Source organism: Misgurnus anguillicaudatus, chromosome 10 (assembly GCF_027580225.2).
Source record: "Misgurnus anguillicaudatus chromosome 10, ASM2758022v2, whole genome shotgun sequence".
NCBI classification, from domain to species: domain Eukaryota; kingdom Metazoa; phylum Chordata; class Actinopteri; order Cypriniformes; family Cobitidae; genus Misgurnus; species Misgurnus anguillicaudatus.
The window spans coordinates 7,953,184-7,975,246 of record NC_073346.2 but is presented as its reverse complement, the minus strand read 5'-3'; the positions used below and the strand labels follow the sequence as shown (position 1 = coordinate 7,975,246).

The 22,063-nt window shown below is 38.9% G+C and overlaps 1 protein-coding gene across 1 annotated transcript in view; it reads right to left on the bottom strand.

Annotated features, from left to right (window-relative positions):
• The window catches only part of rprd2b (regulation of nuclear pre-mRNA domain containing 2b), a 43,327-nt gene that overhangs the window by 3,291 nt on the left and 17,973 nt on the right, over positions 1-22,063 (bottom strand). The window contains exons 2-9 of the mRNA XM_055209464.2: positions 4,049-4,178; positions 3,834-3,976; positions 3,440-3,492; positions 3,211-3,337; positions 2,952-3,127; positions 2,465-2,753; positions 1,879-2,175; positions 956-1,159 (exon numbers count right to left, since the gene is read on the bottom strand). Of these exons, the coding sequence (XP_055065439.2) occupies positions 956-1,159; positions 1,879-2,175; positions 2,465-2,753; positions 2,952-3,127; positions 3,211-3,337; positions 3,440-3,492; positions 3,834-3,976; positions 4,049-4,178 (1,419 nt within the window). The remainder of the gene's footprint in view (positions 1-955; positions 1,160-1,878; positions 2,176-2,464; positions 2,754-2,951; positions 3,128-3,210; positions 3,338-3,439; positions 3,493-3,833; positions 3,977-4,048; positions 4,179-22,063) is intronic.

The following is a 22,063-nucleotide window of genomic DNA, read 5'->3' as shown; positions in this document are numbered from 1 at the left end:
TCAAAATGTCAGTTAAAAAGAACAAAAGCAAAAATTAATACACTTCACATACAAATAGGGTTTAAATCGATGTACCATTAGTCCAATATTTGCCACCTCTAGCAATTAATTCAGATATGTCTTGTAGGTAAAATTTCACTTGATTTAAATACAAGACAGCAATATCTGTAAGGGTTTTTAACTGTACGTTTACACCGCTGCCGACTTGAGCTTCCAAAGTTACCGGAAGTCATTCATTTACAATGGAAGCTGGCTTCTCTCAGCTGCAAGGAGCTTCAAATCCATCGGCGTCACATTTTGAGCGACCATAGCATCAATCAGAAAGTTGAAAGAAGCTTAATTTATGGTAATGAGCTATGATGCGGTTCAGCGGCAAGCAGCGGCAAAACGCCAACAACCAATCGGAATATAGCCTAGACGTTCTTCGCTGGCTGATTCCAGAGAAACATACGATGTAAACTTTCGTTCCTACCAAAACATAAGTTCAGAGAGAACAGACTTCAGAGCGGCCAAAGCGTCAACAAGCTTCCCTGTACTTTTTGACAAGCGTCCTTGACCGGGCAGCCTGAGCTTCTTTGGAAGCTCAAGTTGGCGGCTGTGTGAACGTACAATAATACAATTGTTGATGCATATAGATTGTGTAATGAAATCATAAACGCCACAATCATGAACACATTAAGTTAATAATTATTATTTGGTAAAGCTGAAGTGACTGCATTAACTACACGTAGCATATTATTTATAGGCCAAGCTCTCACTGCAATATAATTTGTTAATATGTCAGCTGACTACTGCCAAAGTTCATTAAAGTCAATCAGTTAGTTTACTCTCCTACATTCTTGGTAATGGTTCTGACAGGTTAGCCTAACAAGTACGGGTCTTCTCTCCTTGTGACCCAAATTTGAATGCGGTATGTGTGAATTAAAATCAAATGTGAACAAGTGAAGTGTCCTACCCTGCCGGTTGGAGCTGTGAGTCTGTGTTTTAGTGAGAGCATTCAAGATGCTCCCTGGAGAAATATCCACTTTAGAGAGGATGCTTGCTAGAGGATTGGATGAGGGAATGCCACCTGGGGTTGAAGGAAGGGCTTTTGAAGAGGACGCATGGCCGGATGGTGTGGTGGGTGTGCCAGGGGAGGGACGAGACACTGGACTGACACCTGAGTCAGAGAAAGATTAAGAAAAACGCAAGACAGAGGTCATAATAAGAAAAATAGACAGCAACAGTGACCTCCCTTTTTGTTTAAATCTCTTTGTTACCAAAGTATTGTTTTTTCTCATACATTTTCTACATGGGGTTTGCCAAGCCTTGAACCAAGCATGTCAGCCACAAGATTTCTAATTGACTGGAAATATTCATTAATATACAAACAAACTAGGGATGCACCGATATGAAAATTTTGGCCAATACCGAAACTCTTTATATTTGGGGGCCGATAACCGATATATATAGGCCGATAAATATTCATATTAATTTCACAATGAAAAACTCCCAGACCACGGACATCTTGTCTTTGCGCTAGACTAGCATACTCTTCTTAAGCCCGCAACATGTGTCATCTTCGTGCTATGTCACAGAAAGCACCAATCAAAACTCCACATGGCCAGCACTGAGCAAGTGAAGTGGTTCAACAAACCAAAATAATCCATAATTTATCGGCTTTCATTTATCGGCCTAATTTTGCTATCAGACCGATAACCGATAATATTACAAATAAGCAGTTATCGGCTGATAACGATATGTCGGCCGATATATCGTGCATCCCTAAAACAAACATACACCCATATACCCGAATATACAAGTAATTTATAAAGAGACTGATTTTATTGTCATTTGCAAGGCTTCAAGTGCTTTTTTGTTATGTCAAGGAAAACTCACCAGTTGTTTTCATTGCATTGGAGAGTGAGCTCAGAATGGAGCTGATCTTGCCCAGATCCACATTGGCCAGGTTTACCTGCAGAGGGGAGGGGCTAACCACTGGGGCAGGCCCAGGTGTGCTGGGTGTGGAATTTGCAGGTGGTGTCTGATTGGTTACCGACCCAGATACTGTCTTTGTGGGAGTTGCTAAAGTCTGAGGTTGTTTGGAAGGGGTAGTCGGAAGACTTTTTGTGGCTTCAGCATTTGTTGTCTTTGAAGTAGATATTTTCACAGATAGTTTCTCCTTCTTCTCATCAACTAGACAACAAAAAACAACAAATGTAATCGTTACATTTCAGTTTAAAATGTAAAAAATCTGGGTGGACAAGGCTAAAATAGATAAATTATGGCAAATAAAACCCTGAAGAAAAATGAACGAGGTCATGACACGAGGAAGGAATTTTTGACATATGAGATATTACTGTACTACAAAAAGAGAATTTGCTAAATTGCCTTTACCTAGGAGACAGAAAGTGAAAAAATACACATAAAACAAACAAATAACTTTCAGATTTTTTTTACAAATTTATTTTGTGCTGTCTCTCACCAATGATTCCAGTGTTTGCTGTAGTTTCCTCTTCCTCAGACATGTCCATGTCCTCAATGTCTATGTTGTCCTTCTGCTGCTCCAACCCTCTTACTCTGCTGTCTCCAACTACCGTACCAGGGCCGCTCCTGGAGCTCATGCCGTGGAAAGGCGACTCTGAGCCGGTGGGAGACGGGGCGTCCTCAGAGGGGGACGGCATGGGAGAGTCATCCAGACTGGGCAGTGTGGTTTTTAAAGCATCCAATTTACGCTTCAGACTAGAGACACGATTGGCGAAAGCCTTATAAGCCTATAAGAAGCAGAGAGGTGTTACCAAGGATATGAATGTATTATTTTTAATACATTCTTCATGCCATATCAGCGACAGAGCTATAATCAAAGATGTAATGAAGAATCATACAAGACATTTATGTTCCATACACAATTTAGTAAAAATCTAGTAATTGTTGTGGAATTTAAAGATTCATAATGTCAAGAGCTGACTCACGTTGGCCACAATTTTGACTTCTTTATATTGCATTTCATAAAAGATGTCTGCGTTCCCCAGCGCATCCAGCAGCGGTGGCCCCGCCTTCATCTGGCCCTCAAGAAACGTCACAAATTCCTGCAGTTTTGTGCTGCCTTCCTCAAAGTCTTTTGAGAATTTATTCCCTCCTGCTTTATCTGTGATAATAACAGTTTGAGAGACATAACTTGTTTTTCTACTCTGCGGACAGCTGGAAAATGTTGTTGAAACAAATGGTTACCTTTCAGTCTCTTGAGGGCCTCAGTGCTGCAGACGTCCACTCTTAGAGAAGCCAACTGCTTCTCTCTCAAATCACTCTCCTCCAGGGAACGCTTGTGTGATGCCAACCTCTCTATAAAATCAGGCGGCTGATAGACAGGAAAAATCAAAGATAAGTTTTATTAGATTAATGAACAAATAAAAAATATAGAGGTTTCACAAGTACAACAATACAAAAGGTAATGACTTACAACAAACTCTGCAACGATTTTTGACTTCAAGGCAGTTTTGGGGTTAACTGGGGCTGCAAAAAGAAGTATCAGAATTAAAATTCATAGTTCGGCCATCCTTTACACATCCTCATATTCAAATATAGGCATATTTCTTTAAAGTCATATTCAAGGTCTGTGCTATAAAATAATGTGTGTATGTTACACATTATTTCATAGCACAGAGCTTGCATATGACTTTAGGTTTGAAAAATTATGATTAAGTGATAACAGAATTTATATTTCAAGCTGTACTATTCATTTAAACTATTCAAATGAAATCTAAAGGAATAATATTTTAAAGGATAACAAAAAGCCCTATACAAGCTCAGCTAAAAATAAAATAAGAAGGGATGCATGCAGGTCAGGAACAGACCAGGAGCAGGTGCAGGTTGCTCTTTCTCTTTTTCCTTCTTCTGCAGGTTGGCCTTCAGCTCAGAGATCAACTCCTCAGGATAAACGTTCCTCTCCTGCCAAATACTGAAGATCCTGTCCACTGACTTAGACACTTTAGCATCCCTAAAAAACAAATACAAACGTAAGCAAAAATTCAACATTATTCACACTTATAGACAGTTGTAATTCACTCACTTGACCAGCAGGGCGGCATCAGGCAGAACGTCAGCAAAGGTGGTTCGGTAAACAACAGCATTTTTTCTCTTGCAGTTCTGAATGACATCATTTGCGAGGTAGAAGAGATTCAGTCTGTGATTGACATCCGCTGCACAGAGAAAAGTGAATGAGTTGTGATAACACATTTGTTTATTCATTGAATGGCAGACAAATTTCTCCTCACTGTCCCAAAGAGAAAACAAATCTGCAATGGGACACCATTTTTAAAGGGTGTTTATTTTAATTTTTTTAATTGATCAGTACGACCCAAGTCTTTTTACAGTATGAGTATTGTTGACTCAGTTTAGTATTCAAATGCCAATTAGCCAATTATATAGTTTCGATTCAATGCAATAATTTAAGTTGTGCAGACATGGAAATTATTTGGCACTATTTTATTTGTTCAATATACTATTACACATGCGCCATCAGCTGCTTCCAGATGGAGCGGCATTTATTACACCGAGCCGTAGTTCACGTACAAGCGGGGAAATATCGCATTCATAATCGCTGATGAATTGCCTGCGATTATGAATGCAAGATTGCCTAGCTTTTCAGTGAACTACGGCTATGTGTAATGAATGCTGCTCCATCTGGAAGCAGCTGATGGCGATTTATTACTAATCAAGGAACTGGCTTTAGTGATGACTGACGAGATGTGCATGACAATCGCATGCAATTTATCGTGCAGCCCTAATCCAAAATGTATTTGAAATTAAAGGAACCCTCCACTTTTTTTGAAAATGGGGGAGCTGGAAAATGAGCCTAGAGTTAGATATTGATTTTTACCATTTTGGAATCCGTTTATCCAGGTCTGGCGGTACCACGTTTAGCATAGCTTAGCATAATACATTGAAGCTGATTAAACCATTAGCATCGCGCTAAAAAATAACCAAAGAGTTTGGATATTGTTCCTATTTAAAATGTGACTCTTCTGAAATTACATGTACTAAGACCGACAGAAAATTAAAAGTTGCGATTTTCAAGGCCGATATGGCTAGGAACTATACTCTCATTCTGGCTAAATATTGAAGGACTTTGCAGCTGTAACATGGCTGCAGCAGGCATAGTGATATTACGCAGCATCCGAAAATAGTCCCCTTGGTAACTTTCAATAGCAGGGAACTATTTTCGGGCACTGCCAGAAGAACCAATGCTTATCTTTCTTACCGAAAATAAGCCGTCCTCTCTTGTTTATGTACTATGTTGTTGCCTATTTAGGACACACTGCATTAAGTGTAAAGTCATGCTTGCAATCCCACAACGAATTTCAGAGCTTAAGTTCATGGTTCTAAATACGTTCTGTGTGTGTTTACGTGAGAGTACTTGTACAATCAGACTTTTTCACTTTTAAAAATCCTGTCAATTATCCATCATTTCATGTTTTAATGATAATAATTGTTTTCGTTCACCTGTTCATTTCTAATCATGAACTTACAAGACGAGCATACAAGCAAATATGTTTGTTTGTCTGTGTACCTGTTCCCTTTACAAATTAATAGAGGCCATGCATCATTTTACATGTTTAACATCACATGACACAGATTAATAAATGATCTCGCAGTGACAGGTGGCTGAGGCAAAACACGCAAACGTGTGCTGAACAGGCAAATATGATCAAATCACAAAATACGATTAAAATAGCAACAAACCTGTAAAAATCTGAATTGAATTAAACTCATGAAACTGTATCTGAAACCATCACACACATTTAACTACTTTATTTAAGTCCACAATTCATTATACATTAGGGCTGTGCAATTAATCGTTTTTTGATTTCAATTTCGATTTTTGCACATTTCGATTGCAAAAACAAGATAATCGAGGGAGATCGATTAGTGTGCCGCATTTCTGTTATTTCGTTTTGAGTCATTAATCCGACGCGTCATAAGCAGCTGCGCCTCGCACACGAAGTAGAAATCCTCATGTATTTGTTCAGTTTTATGCTTTTCAAGCGAGCGGAGGCAAACTATCCCTCACGTTTAAAATATCAGCTGGATCGTGGCGCCGCTCTCCGTGCAGAGAGCTGCGCGCTCAGTCATCTGTTTAAAGTCAGGTCACTAGGTAATAATCCTGTTTATGTTTGTAAAGTTATATGCATTTCAAGCGATCGTGTTTAAAATGTGAATCGCGTTCTGCTGGCACTTAAACACTACTGCTTTGACACGTGTAGCCTTCTGCAGCAACACTAAACAATGCATTGAATGTATGCAGGGCTTGACATTAACACCCGCCAAATGCGGGTATATTTCGGCTGCGACCGTTTGTGGAGACGCGCGCGCGTTCAGCGGAGCGTTGCGGACCAAAGCACCACCTCCCAGAGAGCGCGCGAGAGGTGATGGATTTGCGAATGCACAAGAGGATGCAGTCTGAGCGCATACACACTTCGGGAAAGATACAACAATTGCATGGAAGTGATTGGAGAGATATATATTGCGTGCACATTCTCAGGGCAAGAGCGGAGAGAAATTCAGCGCATTCCTGAATGAACACGAAATCAAATGAAACCCGCCAGCTGAGAGGTTCGCGCATCATTTTAATGTAAGCTACTTTGGGCAACAATAATGCCCTCTCGACAGTTGTCATTAAAAGTCTTAAATCACTTTTAACAGAAAACATGATCAAGCATATAAAATACAATCTGCATAAACAAGTTGAAAGTAAAATTCATGTACATTTCTTGACTGCTGTTGTTAATAAATATTTAAAGTGGTTGTCGAGGGGTTTTGTGTATATCTTTTCAGTTAATCTTCTACACCCCTGCTCCACTTTTAATATATTCATTCAATGTAAATCTATTTATGCCTTACTAGACTGTTTTTATGCACCTAAATATATGATATGATCTATACTGATATACCTGGTATATACCAGCTAATGTTGTCCTAATTTGGGTGGTCAGACTGCATTTGAAATTCAATCTGCATCTAATTTAGCTAAACCAAGTAAATTTGCTCAAATTAAAGTCATTTTAGGATGCCAAAGTCAAGTTTAATCATATAAAATTAATTTTACCAGCAACAAAATGGTGGCCTGTGAAAATGTTGAGTAGCTAGTAACTTTGGAAAACAACTAGCCACTTTGGCTGGTGAGCAAAAAAGTTAATGTCAAGCCCATGTATAAATGCATGTTTTTACAGTCATTTAAGTAATCGTGTTAAATAATCGAGATTAAGATTTTTATCAAAACAATCGGGATTATGATTTTTCCCATAATCGAGCAGCCCTATTATACATATACATTACGACTTAAAAGTTACAGATACAAAACATTGCTAATGCCAGATCCACCAATGTGAATCTAATGACAACTTAAACAGCAGATTTATGGATACACACAACACCTTCTTCTCCATATATGGCGACTTCCAATTATGGAGGATATTGAACGATATTCGGCCATTTCCTTTGCCCTTGCTTTTGTAAAGCCAACTATCCTGAACCCCCTAATGACGAGCCTATGCACATGCCCCAGGCTGCCAAAAATGAATACCAGGTATTGACATTTATACTGCCCTACAAAGGCTAAGTGCAGCAACTACACAAACACTGAAACCGAGAAAAAGGCCCTTAAAGTTTTTTACACCAGCAGGTCAAACATGTTACTGCAATTTTGGCACACACGTTTCTCTGAAATGGGACAAAATTGAAGCAGGAGACTTTGTCACAAGACACATCAGATCTCACAAAGTCCATTTCAACCCTTAACTCAATTTTGACCAAATGCGTAGTTACTGCGCTTTGGCTTTGTTGGGCAGTATAGCCAAGGCCAGTTATTCGCTGTACAAGAGGTTGATATTTTACTAGCTTTGTTAAATAATCCTCCTCTAGACATGAATCAAAACAGCAGCCTACTTCCAGGATGAACACATCCTCTTTGTGCTCATCTATGATTATAATATCAGGCCTGGTGGCGTTTAAATCGAAGAACACAGACACTGTAAGACACTTAGAAAACATTTGTGGATTAACAACACGATTAACATGTATTGACACATTTGGAGAAAATAATAATTCTCAGATAAAATGTCCACTATCCTATCATGCCTGGAAACATAAAGACTTTTGTAATAATGACAGCCATTTAATATGTGTGACATAGATTCTATGACTTGTTCTTGTCCATGATGTATACACCATGATGGATGGGAACGAGGATACCAAATTGCCAGATTTAACCTTGTTGGATATACCTGAAGCCTCGCCTTAACTGTAAAAATCAATATATGAAGAGTTTCGTTGCAAAACGAGATAAATCCATTTTTTAACATTTTTGTCAAAACATGTTTATTATTATGTTATCATGATATTATTTTGTTTTATGGTGCTACTTAGCTGTATTTTAGTTATGAAGGTTTAAATCAAAACAAACCAACTGCAGTTGAATTGATATTAATTGGAATGCACAACCAAAAAATGAGATTTCTGAACAATTAAAAAAATAGATTTATCTAGTTTTGCAACGAAATCTTCATATCTTCATCAATAGATGAGTTATGGAAGATTGTGTGTGAAATGGAGTGATCTGCAGAAGGGATACATGCGAGCTTTCCTTGGAGTTCAAGTCCTCTCCAATGTCTCTGACGTTGCTGATGTTTAATTAACAACAGAGATGCGCGACTGTTTCCAAGAGGAACTGAATGGTGCATACCATCTTGCAGTATTGTTGCAGTCACAATGATGTTTTTATCCTTAATCATTACTTCATGAGGTATAGCATGTCTAGTATCAACTCCAGACCACTGCAGGTCAACACCAGTCCAGTTGCAAAGATCGTTGAGATCCGGCCAGTCCGATCTAACCCTAAAACCGGCGGTACGAGTGTCAAGTTTACCGTTCGCTTTCTTACGAAATCCTAGAAAGCTAGAATCCCATTTGCGGGCGAGGGGGACTTTGCACTTCCCAAGGTCGAGAAAAAGGGAAGCACGGGCCATTTCTCTTACAGTCCTATCGTCATTATTTAGCATGCTTAGTAAATGCGATAGCCTAGTGGCGATGTTAGTCCACTCAAAGTCTGGAACTCCTAAGCCCCCCTCACTTCTGCTGTGATAAATAACATCGCGGGTTGTGTGACTGTTCAGACTAGGGGTGGGCGATAAACCGGTAGACAAAATTTACCGGTAGAAATTTGTCAACCGGTAGAGATTTTGGACTATCGTTTCTATCGAGGTTACGTGCCCACGTCACGCTCCTGTGCGTGTGGTCGCGAAAACGTAACGTTTGTACACGTATTTAAGCACTGCAGTTTTAAAACAAGTTATTTTAAGCCATTGAAACACAGACAACAGATCTGTATGCGTGCGTTCTTTCTGTGTGTCAGGAGCGGACAAGTCGCGCAACCGCTGCTCTTTCTGTCTGTGAGGAGCGCGCAAGTCGCGCGACCTCTGCTTATTAAGCTCGTGAGCATTTTTCCCGCTTTATTGGCCTTAAATACACATATGCGTCAAAATTCCCGTCTTTGCAAGCATCATCATAAACACGACCAGTAAGGTCTTAAGAGAAAGTAAACAGCTAAAAGAGAAAGCGCATGTGTAACAGTGTATTGGATCCGGACTTTGGTCTTAAAGGGGAAGTTACCTAATTTTGCTCCTGTCTGTCACTCGTGTTAATCAAACAGCATTGAGAAAAAAATCTCTCACTGCTCCTGATTAAATCACTTTTCTACCTTAAATAAATATATATATAGGCCTATACATACATGCATAATTATTTATTATCATTCTTATTGACTGTGTATCTTCAGAGAGCTTGAGTTTTGTTTGTTTTTATCTTCTTTCTATGCTTGTATATGTTTTTTGTGAGAATTATGAACATTTCTATGGTATTAAAGATTTAAACCTTATTAAAACATAAAAAACTCTACCGTGATACATATCGTTATCATGATATAAAATTAATCCGATCGTGATAGAAGATTTTGGTCATATCGCCCACCCCTAGTTCAGACCAAGGCCATCCTCTCACTGTCTTAACAGTTTTATTGTTTAAGTCCTGCAAAACTTTTCTTAGTATATGCACATTGGCGAAATAATGTTGCACTTTTGATAAAGCCATCTGTCGTATTGCATCTATTTTCATAAGCAATGGCAAAGGGGATGCGTCAATTTTTTCAACCTTATGCTGAAATTATTTCCTCTATTTGTTGATCCCAGTCACCAGCAACGTTAAATCTGTGTCCAAGATAAGTTTACGAGTCATGTCGGGAATATACTCTTATTATTTTTCCATTTATTATGAATTGTGGGTCACGATCAGATTTTGACCGGTACCACCTGTTTCCACCGCGGAAGTCCAAAAAAACTGAATAGAATTTTGTACTCTCGTGTTTGAAATCATCTATAGCCGTTTTTAAACAAAAAACATGTTCATTCATGCCTTGCCTCTCAATATAGGCTTTTTGCTTAGTAGACAAGATATTTGCATCCACCAGCCAAGGAAAAATGCGACTAAGAACACATTTCATGAACACTTTGTTAATTGTTGGTAACAGGAAAATATCCCTCCAAGTGCTGGGGTCATTCGGCACATTATCTTTCTTCGGGATTCTATAAATTAATGCTCCTTTCCATGATTCAGGAAAACGTCTATTAATCAGACAGGTGTTAAAAATCGGCAATAGCATTTGTCTCAAAGATGTAGATTTCAATGTCTCATACGTGACCCCATCACTACCACTAGACTTATTGAGAGGCAAACTGCCCAAAACATTTCTCAACTCATCCTCTGTGAAGGGAAAGATCGTCGGTAGAAACTCTGGTTCTGGTGACTGTAATAAATCATCCCATGGGGGTGGAAAAGGAGTGTCATCAATTGAAGTGATGCCTGGGCATTTATCAAAGTAATGAAGACTGAACTACATTCACATTGTTGGGACATGGAGGTATTTCTGGATACTCGCGGTTATTCAGGATGATTTGTATAGCTGTCTTTCTACGATGTTGCCATAGATAAGCCAATTTATTACGCTGTACCTTTTTTGCGCAAGAGGTCTGAGGTTTTAACTGCAGTTGAATTACGTCTCTAATGAAGCGCAATTGTGCCTCTATCCAAGCAGTTAAGGCCGCGGCAGTGGTATCAGAAGGGCAAGGTCTAACTCGCGGGAGCTTTTTTAATATCCTGCACGTATATTTCAAAAGTGGAAGTCCGATAGGTCTCCAACCATCTCTTTCAACTGAAAGACCCACACACACACAGCAAAGTTGCCTAATCACAGACCAGTACTTAGCAATAGGGCTGTAAAGATTAATTGTGCAAATGCGCGTTTTCTCAGTGAATGAATTTTAACTATATTACGGTGAAATCCCGGCACATCCCCAAAGCCAGGGGGCGCTCTCATGCAGAAACTCCCTTTGTGCCACAGAAGAAGTAGCATTTAAAAATGCTATTCCAGGAAATGTCTATAAGGATATTTATATCACTGTTCTTCAGATTGTTTCAGGTATTTTCATGATAATAAAGAATATTTTGAATGTTTTTATTTAACGAGTGTTGCTTTTTTAATTGCACGTTATAAACGACTCAGACTCAATGATTTTAGACTGATGAGGGCTTCGTACTGACCAAATCACCGTAGTGCACACACAAGCTGTGCATGAAATGCAGAATCGATTTAAAATTAATTCTGAATCGATTTTTGGGACACGCGATTTATCGTTACAGCCCTACTTAGCAACAAAGTTGACCAAGCCACGGAAAATACCGGATTATCTGAGCACCATGTCCACGCAAAGGCAGCTCAAATGCGCTCTATCACGCAGACTTTGAAACGGCAAACAGGGAAATAATAAATATCATGATGACTTACATACTGTAGCATCCTGCTAACATTAGCCAATTCCCTTTGTCATAAGTCCTGGAAAAGCACAGTGTAAACTCGACCATGATCATTTCCTGCTGCTCAATCTGGTCCAAGCTGCTTAAAGGGATAGTTCACTTTAAAATGAAAATTCTGTAGTGACCAGAAGCAGTAAGTGACCATTGACTTCCATAGTAGGAAAAAATATTTTGGTAGTATGATAAATGACTAAGAAAATATTTTGATAAATGATGGTAAGCACACAGTTGATAGTACGAATTAAATTACATTATATTTTTTTATTTCTACTATGGAAGTCTATGGTCGCTATGTGCTGTGTGTTTACCATCATTTCTCAAAATATCTTGTTTTGTGTTCATCAGAAAAAAGAAATTCATTCAGGTTTAGAACAACATGAGGATGAGAAAATGATAACCGAATTTTCATTTCAAAGTGAACTATCCCTTTAATCCTTTATTTATTCTTCACCTGAACGCCTTATAAAGGGTGATTTTGTAAGCATAATATCATATTTCCTTTATCTCAAGATATTTCACGTGCTTTCAATGATCAGTACTGTAGCTAGCAGATATATGGCAATCTGCAACGCAGTAATGAGACTTTGAGAATTATCCAATCACATGAGGTCAAAGACATAAAAACAATACTGATTCGCCTACAACATAAGTGGGAGGGTTGGCAGGACTCTGCGCAGGACTGTGCGCCCCAAGGCGGATCCAAAACCAGCCCATTAGAGCTCAGCCTCAGGTCACATGTTTTTACCCTTTTTACTGACCTACATACTCATTAGGGGTGCGCCCCAGACACACAAACATGACACACACACAAATCGAACTCAGTTTAGATTTTTTTTTTTTAAATAAATGATAACATGACTAACATTGAAATAGTACAACTAAACGATTTTATTTTGTATTAAATATATAGTGCAATTAACTTTTGGTAACATGTTAAAGTAGCTTTCTTCTCTGGCCAACTTTGGGGGGTGGTGCCCCAGCACCCCCTATTGACCAGCCGCCACTGCCCATAGCACAAGGCCTCAGGGAAGCGCTTGAATTTTGGGGACTGAAAGAAATGAACATGACTACAGATGGTGGGACTAACATGGTGAGGGCCTTGAAGCTCAACAGTTAGAGTGCTTTGGGCACAGACTTTAACTTGGTGGGTGAAAAAAATACAAATATTGTCACTATCATTTAGGAGTTTGTTCGTAATAAGAAATAATTACGAATTGCATTAGATGGGGTTTCAGACTCAACATGATTGAGAGAGTTCTTGACCAGGAAAAGACCATTTCTCAGGCCCTAAAGCCAGACAGGAAGAAGAGACATTTGGTGCCATCATGGCAAAACATTGACTTGATGAAGTCTGTGAAAAAGGCACTGAGAGACATTACTGATGCATTGTCAGGTGAGGACTATGTGAGTGTATCCTATGTAAAACCAGTGCTTTACCTATTGAAAGTCAACATCTTGAGCCTGAATGATGATGACACTGAACTAACAAAAACAATGAAGACAACCATTCTCAATTACCTCACTGATAAATATCATCTATAGCTTTGCTTGTCGATCCCAGGTTTAGAATCCGAGTACAGAGACAAGATGAAGTGAGTACAAGCCAGAGCGGTGTCTGAGCTGGAGTCTTTGCTGACCATACAGAATCCAGCTGCTGCAGCATCGGATCAGCAGCCTACATCTACCTCCACATCACAGAGCCCTGATGCAGAACAAACACAACCCAAGAAAGCAAAGAAATCACTTGCTAGCTTTTTGAAAACCTCAGGTGCTGTAAGTGCATCTGCAGCCGCAGGACCAGCTTCCTTCTCTCTAAAAGAGACAATACAAGGGGAATTGAAGAGCTACTTGTCCACACCAAATGCAGAAAGTGAGGCAGATCCTCTGGAATGGTGGAGAGTTCATGAGACAAACTTTTCAAGAGTTAAGGGCGATTTATAGTCGTGCGTAGGTTCTACGCCGTAGCTATCCGTAGCCTGTGCGTAGCTCTGCGTAGCCTGACGTGCACCTCACCAAAAATTGAACAGCGCGTCAGATCTACGCGGACCGCAAGCGCTGTGATTGGTCCACCAGAACCCCTCCCGTCAGGTAAAAAAGACTGCGTCATAGGTATTTTCGTTTGTGACGGTGAAAACAAAGATGAGCCAAGTTGAGGAGTGATTTAACTCAAACTGCATCAAAAGTCGCTGTTTATTTACTTCCATTATTGCTGGTCTTCTCAAATTATACACAAGTAGTTGCTGTTTCTTCTTCGTTTGTGGGTTAACTTGCTAAGCTTCTTCTTCTTTCACGTGTGTTTGCACGTCGACGCGGACGACGACGCAAAAGTATAAGGCTATGTCCACAAGAAGCCGGTGCATTCCCTATCCGATCATTTTTTTTTCCATGCTCTAAAAAAATAATCCGGAAACACGAAACCACTGAAACCGACTGAAAGCGGTGTAGTATATATGCCGGACCAGTATGGGGCGCTGTAATTCTGCCACAGATATACACTATACACGGGGAAGAAGACTTTGAGCATGCGCATAACCAACGTATGGTGTTGTCAATTATCGCTTGTTGGTCACCACAATTGCATAGAAGTAATAGATTTTGCTGTAATAAAGCTAGTAGGCTTTAGTAGCTTCTGTAGCACGAACACAATCACGTAGTCCGCCGTTATTGTTGTTGCTGTTACGTGTGACGCTTCCGACACGTGACGTGATGACGTTTTCGCTTCACAAAATATACGGATTGGCTGTACAGACAAACCGCAAGGGTGTCGGTTTCAGATTTATCCACTTTAGGACCCGGTTTCAAAAAATAGCGGATTCAGTCTCTCAAAACGCCGGATCCGTGTGGATGAAACGCCAATACGATAACAAATTTATACGTATGCACTGATACCCGTCTCCGTGTGGACAGCCCCTAAATGAAAACCGACGCGGAACCTACACCGTCGCTGCTACGCCGTAGGTAGGAGCTACGCACGACTATAACGAGCCCTTTAACCAACTTGCTAGAAAGTACATGTGCATTCCAGCAACAAGTGCTCCCTCAGAAAGAGTCTTCAGCACAGGCTGCAATATTGTTACCAACTCTCAAGCCAGATAAAGTCAATCAGCTTGTTTTCTTCTCTAAAATTTTGTGATTGTGATCAGTCATACTTTGCATTCTTTTAGAAGGAGATTTAAGTTGTAAGCTGCTTGTGCTAAGTTTACAAGAGTCAGGATTCAGGAATATTTTTGCACCTTTGGATGATGTTTTGGTTCTCACATTACACTAAAATTTTATCAAAGATTATAAAAGGTAGTTAATTTTGGGTCAGTGATGTGACGTTAATTATTTTGTGTCCATATGGTTTAATTAAATGTAAAAGGGTCAAAATTTCAAAATAAATTTGCATATTTACTTGCATACATTGTCTTTTCTGAGGACCAGGTCTAAAATTTCTGGAATATTTGGGGGATAATTGCAAAAATGTCAATGTATTGTAACCGGTCTGTGTCAATTGGTGTAACTAGTATTGTATTGTTTTAAATGAAAATATAAAAATATTCATGAAAAATGTGGAATAAAATATAATCTCTACTTCCTGCTTTAATGACGTCCGTAGAACAGTTTTTTGACTAAACTTCGCCCACAGAAATACGTCAGTCGCCAGCTAAGCTAACGGCAAGCTAAGCTGCTATCGAATCACAACACACTAAACAAACTACACAATCAGAACTCAATACATAATTCTGAAGGAGGGACTTCATAGAACAAGGAAGACATCAGCTGTTTTCAGGACAGTGAAAACAGCGGTATAAAGTCAATTGTGTGAAAAATACCATGTTTTTTTATACGTGAAACATGAACACATGTTATATTGCGCACTGTAAACACAATCAAAGCTTCAAAAACACAGAAAGAACGGGACCTTTAACATAAATACACTATGTGCATTGAAATAAACCTGATAAAACAAGTTTTTTTTAAGATTATTGAATTTCTCATCTTGCCAAATGGTTTTTGTCACTGACCCATTTACTTTTTGAAGCCAATGTTTATTTTGGGAGTTATGCTTAAGTCTCTGACTGCACTTAAATTTATTTAACTAGACCAAATTAATATTTTATTGAAACATTTGTTTTTTTACTTTTTAAAATGAGATAATTTTATTTAAGCTAGCTTCAACCTGATATGCATTTATTTGTTTACTGTATACCTTATGTTAGATGCTACTACCTCAAAAAGAGGATGTGTGTCTAATAAGCTGTTGTCAATGTTAGATTTTTTTTTAAACCAATATTCATTTTGTGATGAGAAGTCTTTGGTTGTAATTTAATGAACGTCTTGTTGAATGTTCTGAAATTGCAGATTTGCAGAATCTACACTTGATTAAAATATGCTTGAGAATGTACTTTGTCTTTTTTCCCCTTTTATATTTGTGACCTTGTAGGACTATATTTTTAAATGGGGGCATTAGTAAGGCTGTATTAAGGCTCAGTAATGGCAAAATAGTCTTTAAAAAACCAACATGAAAAAGAACTGTGATAAAATCACATTACCACCTTGGTGTGCATTATTTTCTTATAATTCAATGGCCCGTCGTCAATTATTCCTTACATAGAAAATCTAGCACACACGTAAAACACAGATTAATTGTGACATTACAAAAGTGACCCTAATATAGAAGGCTAATATATATTGGTATTGATAACTGCATTACCAGGATGCTTTTACTACTAAATAGGCAATGTTAAAAAAAAAAAACATACCATCAGCATTGTCGTATTCCACAGCAACATGGACCACAAGGATGTTTGTCGAATGTCCATTCACCAGCGCATGCGCACATACACCATCAAACACACTTTGACAGACAGGAGGTCGGTGTCTCCATCAATAATAAACACATTTGTCATGACACGTCTTGTGTTTTTGGCACTTTCGCCATGTTAAAGCAAGGTACGTCTGGCGCTTAAAATGTTTTGATTCCGCCATTAACGCCTTTTTACAGGATTTACAGTAAACACAGTAAGTTACATTTTCATAGCGGAGACACTCGAAATCTTTAAGCCACTCTCTCTGAAAGGTTTAACGTCAACTCGTATTTTCCGGTGGTGGAGTTACATTTGAATCCGGATCGTCGTCAAAAAATACAGTAATAACCTTGGCTGTAATCTGCTCGCTCTCGTCATGCTCGCGACGCGTTCGTCTTTTCACATTTCCGCGCTGCACGGCAACAAGGAATGACTGACGCTCATATTAGCCAATCTGCGGTCTTCATTAAACGCAAGAACTTAATGGTGAAATTTGATTGGTTATGTATCGTTGGAGAGAACACTGAACCTGGGACAGCGCCAGCACGCAGGATCACAATCAACTCGCGTCACAACAAAATGGGCAGTCGCACAAATGCTCCCAAATATATTTTAAGGTCGCACAGATTAAATTTCGGTCGCATATGCGACCAAAATGGTCGCAATTTCGAGCCCTGTAATTACACAAGCACAGCACAATCGCTAAATTATACTGCACTCATATGGTGTAAATAATTTCCTCACTTACAAAATTCATGTGAATGTGAAAGTCAGAAAGCTTTGATAATACATTTAGTATTTATTTATTTAATATGGACATAACAACAGCATTGGACGCACCAGATACTTTGTTTTTAGTGTTATAGCAAAACTGCTAATTTACAACACCTGTCCATGGAAGCCTACATATTTCATAAAACACAACAATGCAATATACAAAACATAGTGCAAAACAGTATAAAATTTAAAAATGTAAACAATACGCATCATCAATATTCATTTCATATTATGCTTTCATGTGTGCAGATTTGACTTGCCTTCAGCCATTGTTTCAGACCTCTGTTAAAAGTAATCATGTTTGTCTGGAGTTTTAAGTCAGTGGGCAGAGAGTTCCAGAGTCTCGATCCATTAAAAGACAGACTGGACTGACCAAAAGATTTAGTAAATCTTGGAAGAACACAGTCCCCACTGACTGAGGCTCGGGTGGAGGGTCTAATTGAGCCTTGACGTCTAATAATGAGAGCTGAAAACAGGGGCGACACATGATTATTCAAACATTTAAAAACCAATTTCAGAGTACTAAAATGTATAAAATTTTCAAAAGTAAAAAAATTATGTCTACTAATGATGTTACAGTGATGCGATCTCATAGGTTTTCCGGCATATACCTTGACTGCCTGATTGTACACTGAAACAGCCGGCTTGAGTATGGACACAGAAGTTTGTGACCAAGATGTGACACAGTAAGACAAATGTGATAGAATCATTGAGTGCAAGTACAACATGGCGGCCTGATAAGACAGATCCCTCCTAATAAAGCGAAAACAGTTCAAATTGGATTTGACCTTTTTACAAACATATTTGACTTGACTTCGAAATTTAAGGTTATTGTCTAGAATAATTCCAAGATATTTGGTCTCTTTTACTTCTTGAATAATTTCATTATTTATACTTACTTCAAAGGTTCTGTCAGAAGGTCTTGTTTTAATTGAAAAACAGACAGCAATGGTTTTCTTCACATTTAAGGTTAAGTGAGATAACTCTAACCATTTAGAGATGTTTACTAAGGCAAGTGTCAACTGCTGTGCTGCCAGTGCTGGTGTTTTGGCAGATAGATGGATGACTGTATCATCTGCATACAGCTGGCAGTTGACTCCCTTACAACTATCAGGAAGGTCATTGATGTACATCGTGAACAACAGTGGCCCCAGTACAGATCCCTGAGGAACCCCCATATTAATAGGGCAAAGATCTGACATCACCCCATTAACCTTAACGCACTGTTGCCTGCCCTCCAGGTATGATTGTAACCAGGCCAAAGAGTCCGATGACATTTTAAATGACTGGAGTTTGTTAGTTAGCACCTTGTGATCCACAGTATCAAAGGCCTTTTTTAGGTCTAAAAATACAGCACCAACTACCTGCCCTTTGTCTAAAGGTCCCTTGATTTTCTCTAGCAAGTAACAATTAGCCGTTTCGGTGCTGTGTTTGCGCCTGAAACCAAACTGTTGAGGATGCAGCAACTGGTTTGACTCAAGATGTTCAATGAGTTGTTCTGCAATTACCTTCTCCAAGATTTTAGACACAACAGGTAGAATTGAAATAGGCCTGTAATTGTTTGGTGTGTCCTTTTCATCTGACTTGTGAATTGGTGTTATAACAGCAGGCTTCCAACACTGTGGAAATGTATTGGTTCGAATTGAAAGATTAACTAAGTATGTAATTGGTTGTAGCAAACTGTCCTGATGTTTTTTAATCAAGGTCATATTTAAATTATGTATATCTTTTGCCGCAGAGTTGTTCATATTTGTAATTATCTTTTTAACTTGATCAGAAGAGACCTCTTGGATTTTAAACATACCTACGTTAACTAAGTTATCATCTTCAACACATATCACCTTACTTTTAAAATTATTTGCTAATTCCTGCACAGAGTTTATAAAAAAATTATTAAAAACATTTGCCATTGACTCATTGTTATTAACAAGAGTACCATCCTCTTTGATGGACTCTATTATGTTGCGCTTTTTCTTTGCAGGGTTGGTTAAATGGTTTATGTGTTGCCATAATTTTAGACTACTACCATTGGCTTCTTCTATCTTTTTGGTAAAAAAGTTTGTTTTGGCTTTACGCAGTTTGCTTATGACTTGATTTCTAAGTGCAGTATAGATTAGATGATCTGTTCCGTTTCTAGATTTCAGAGACTTTTTGCGTGCGGCGTCACGTTTTTTCATAATGTGCCAAATATCGGTATTAAACCAGGGAAGGGAATGTTTTTTTGGTTTACTTGTCCATGTTTTAGTGAACTTTTTTATCGTATTACTCAGTGTAGTGACAAAGATTTCAGCACTTTTGTTCACATTAGACTCTTTTATAACATTATCCCAGTTTATTTGGTTCAGTTCTTCTTCAAAGTTATTTTGCTTTGCTTTAGGAATTCCTATTTTCTGTAGTTTTGTTTCTTGGTTATAATAAGTCAGTCGTTTTTTACCCAATTTCCTAACAATTAAGGTCATGTTATGATCCGAGAGCCCAGTAATGAGGTTATAGGTTTTTGTTATTCTTTCAGGCCTATTTGTAAAAATCAGATCAATCAACGTTTTACTACTTGTAGTGATTCTGGTAGGTTTATCTATGAGCTGTTTATAGGGATGTAACGATTCAATCACGATTCAATCGCGGTCCTCATTAAAAATGCCTGTCTGAAATCGATTCTGAATCGCAAGGCTGCGATTCTTCGTTTTATACACAGCTTGTGCCTGTATTACGGCATTTGGTCAGTAGGAAGTCCTTATCAATCTAAAATCATTATGAGTCGGAGTCGTTTATAACGTGCATTTGAAAAAGCAACACTCGTTAAACAAAATCATTCAAAATATTATTTATCATCATGAAAATACCTGAAACAATTTGAAGAACAGCATATAAATATTCCTGTGTAGACATTTCCTGGAATAGCGTTTGTAATGCTGCTTCTTGTGTGGCACAAAGGGAGTTTCTGCACGGGAGCGCCCCCTGGCGTTCGGATGTGCCGGAATTTCACCGTAATTCATTCAAATTCATTTATTGAGAAAACGCGCATTTGCACGATTAATCGTTACACCCCTAGCTGTTTATATTTTAATTTATCCACTAGAGCTTTTAATTTAATTTTACTACTTTTTTCCATCCAGTTTATATTGAAATCGCCCAATATTATGCTTTCAGAGCAATCCATATTTGAAAGAAATTTCTTAAATTCATTATAGAAGTGCACATTGTATGAAGGTGGATTGTAAAGAACACATAGATTAAATGACATAGTTGTAGACAAAGTAATTCGTAATGCAAGGCCCTCCAGTTTCACATTAGTGTTAACCTCTTTACATTGAAATTGATCTCTGATGTATATTAACACCCCCCCCGCCCCTTCCTTGTTCCCGATCTCTTCTAAAGCACTTGTAGCCGAGTATATTAATTAAATTTGTTGAGGTACATTGATTTAACCAGCTTTCAGAAATACATAAGAAATCCAAATTAGAGTCAGTTAATAAGTTATGTATTTGGTCTATTTTTGGTAGAATGCTTCTGACGTTGAGGTGTCCACCTAATATTCCGTTGGGTTTTGTTTGCGGGTTCCATATAACTTGCGCATGATTTACAGTCTGAAAAAACTTGAGCTGCCTCTGCTTGACTGTTGCGCAATTTAAAGTTTTGACTCCTGCGGGACACCGTCTTTGTGTACTTTCTGCATCTGTCGTAGCAGCATAGCAGGATGCTTGAGTCTCAAGAATATGATCATTGGATGGATTTAAACTCACCGGCATAGCGAGACAAACAGTGTCCGATGTGTCCCTCAGCTCCGTTGTATCAGGAGACATTAGGTGGTATGGGCCGACACACGCTTCTTCGTTCGCGATTTGGACAGCTAACTGCCGCCTAACCACGGAGGCAGAAGCCCAAGCTGTTTCAGCGAACCCACAGATAGACTTGGCAGGTTTCACCCGACTGGATCTTGTAACAACGACAGGCGAAGCCCATTCATTCGCTGTAGCGGCCTCTGATATACACGGTGATCTCCAGTGAGACAGCGATCCACGGCAATCCTGGGATGCTACATCCTCGTCCAAATAACTAATTGACGAGGGCATCCCGCGCGGTGGAGAGGGCAGTGCAGCCGAGCCGGTAAACTCGCCGCTACTCCTTGATGGGCCCGTCCAACTGTTCACTGGTGCCGCCGCGCTCTCCGAAGAAACAGAAGAGTCGAGGTGGGTGTTTAGCTCAAATGTATGACGTAAAGTAAAAGTGCGTACCTGTAAGTTTCCTGCTGTACTCTTGCTGTGATATGATGCGATGATATCGGGGCAATCTGACGTTGGACACGTTGTCGGGCCGGGGCATTGGTGGATGTCCCCGGACAGTAAAAGACCGATGGTAATTATTAGAGCAAGGCTCTGCTGCGATTTTAGTACCGTTTTGGAGTACTTTCTTGCTTTAGTGTGCAAGTGTGGATAAATGAAAGGATTCAAGTTTGATTTCTTCGCTTAACTTAGGTAAGTTTGTTTATATTTTACATTGTTGTAGTTTTAGATTGATAAAAAACGGAAACCAATCATTTGTTTTGAAAAATCTAAGGATCTTTAGATTTATTTATGTTATAGGGCAAGTAAAAT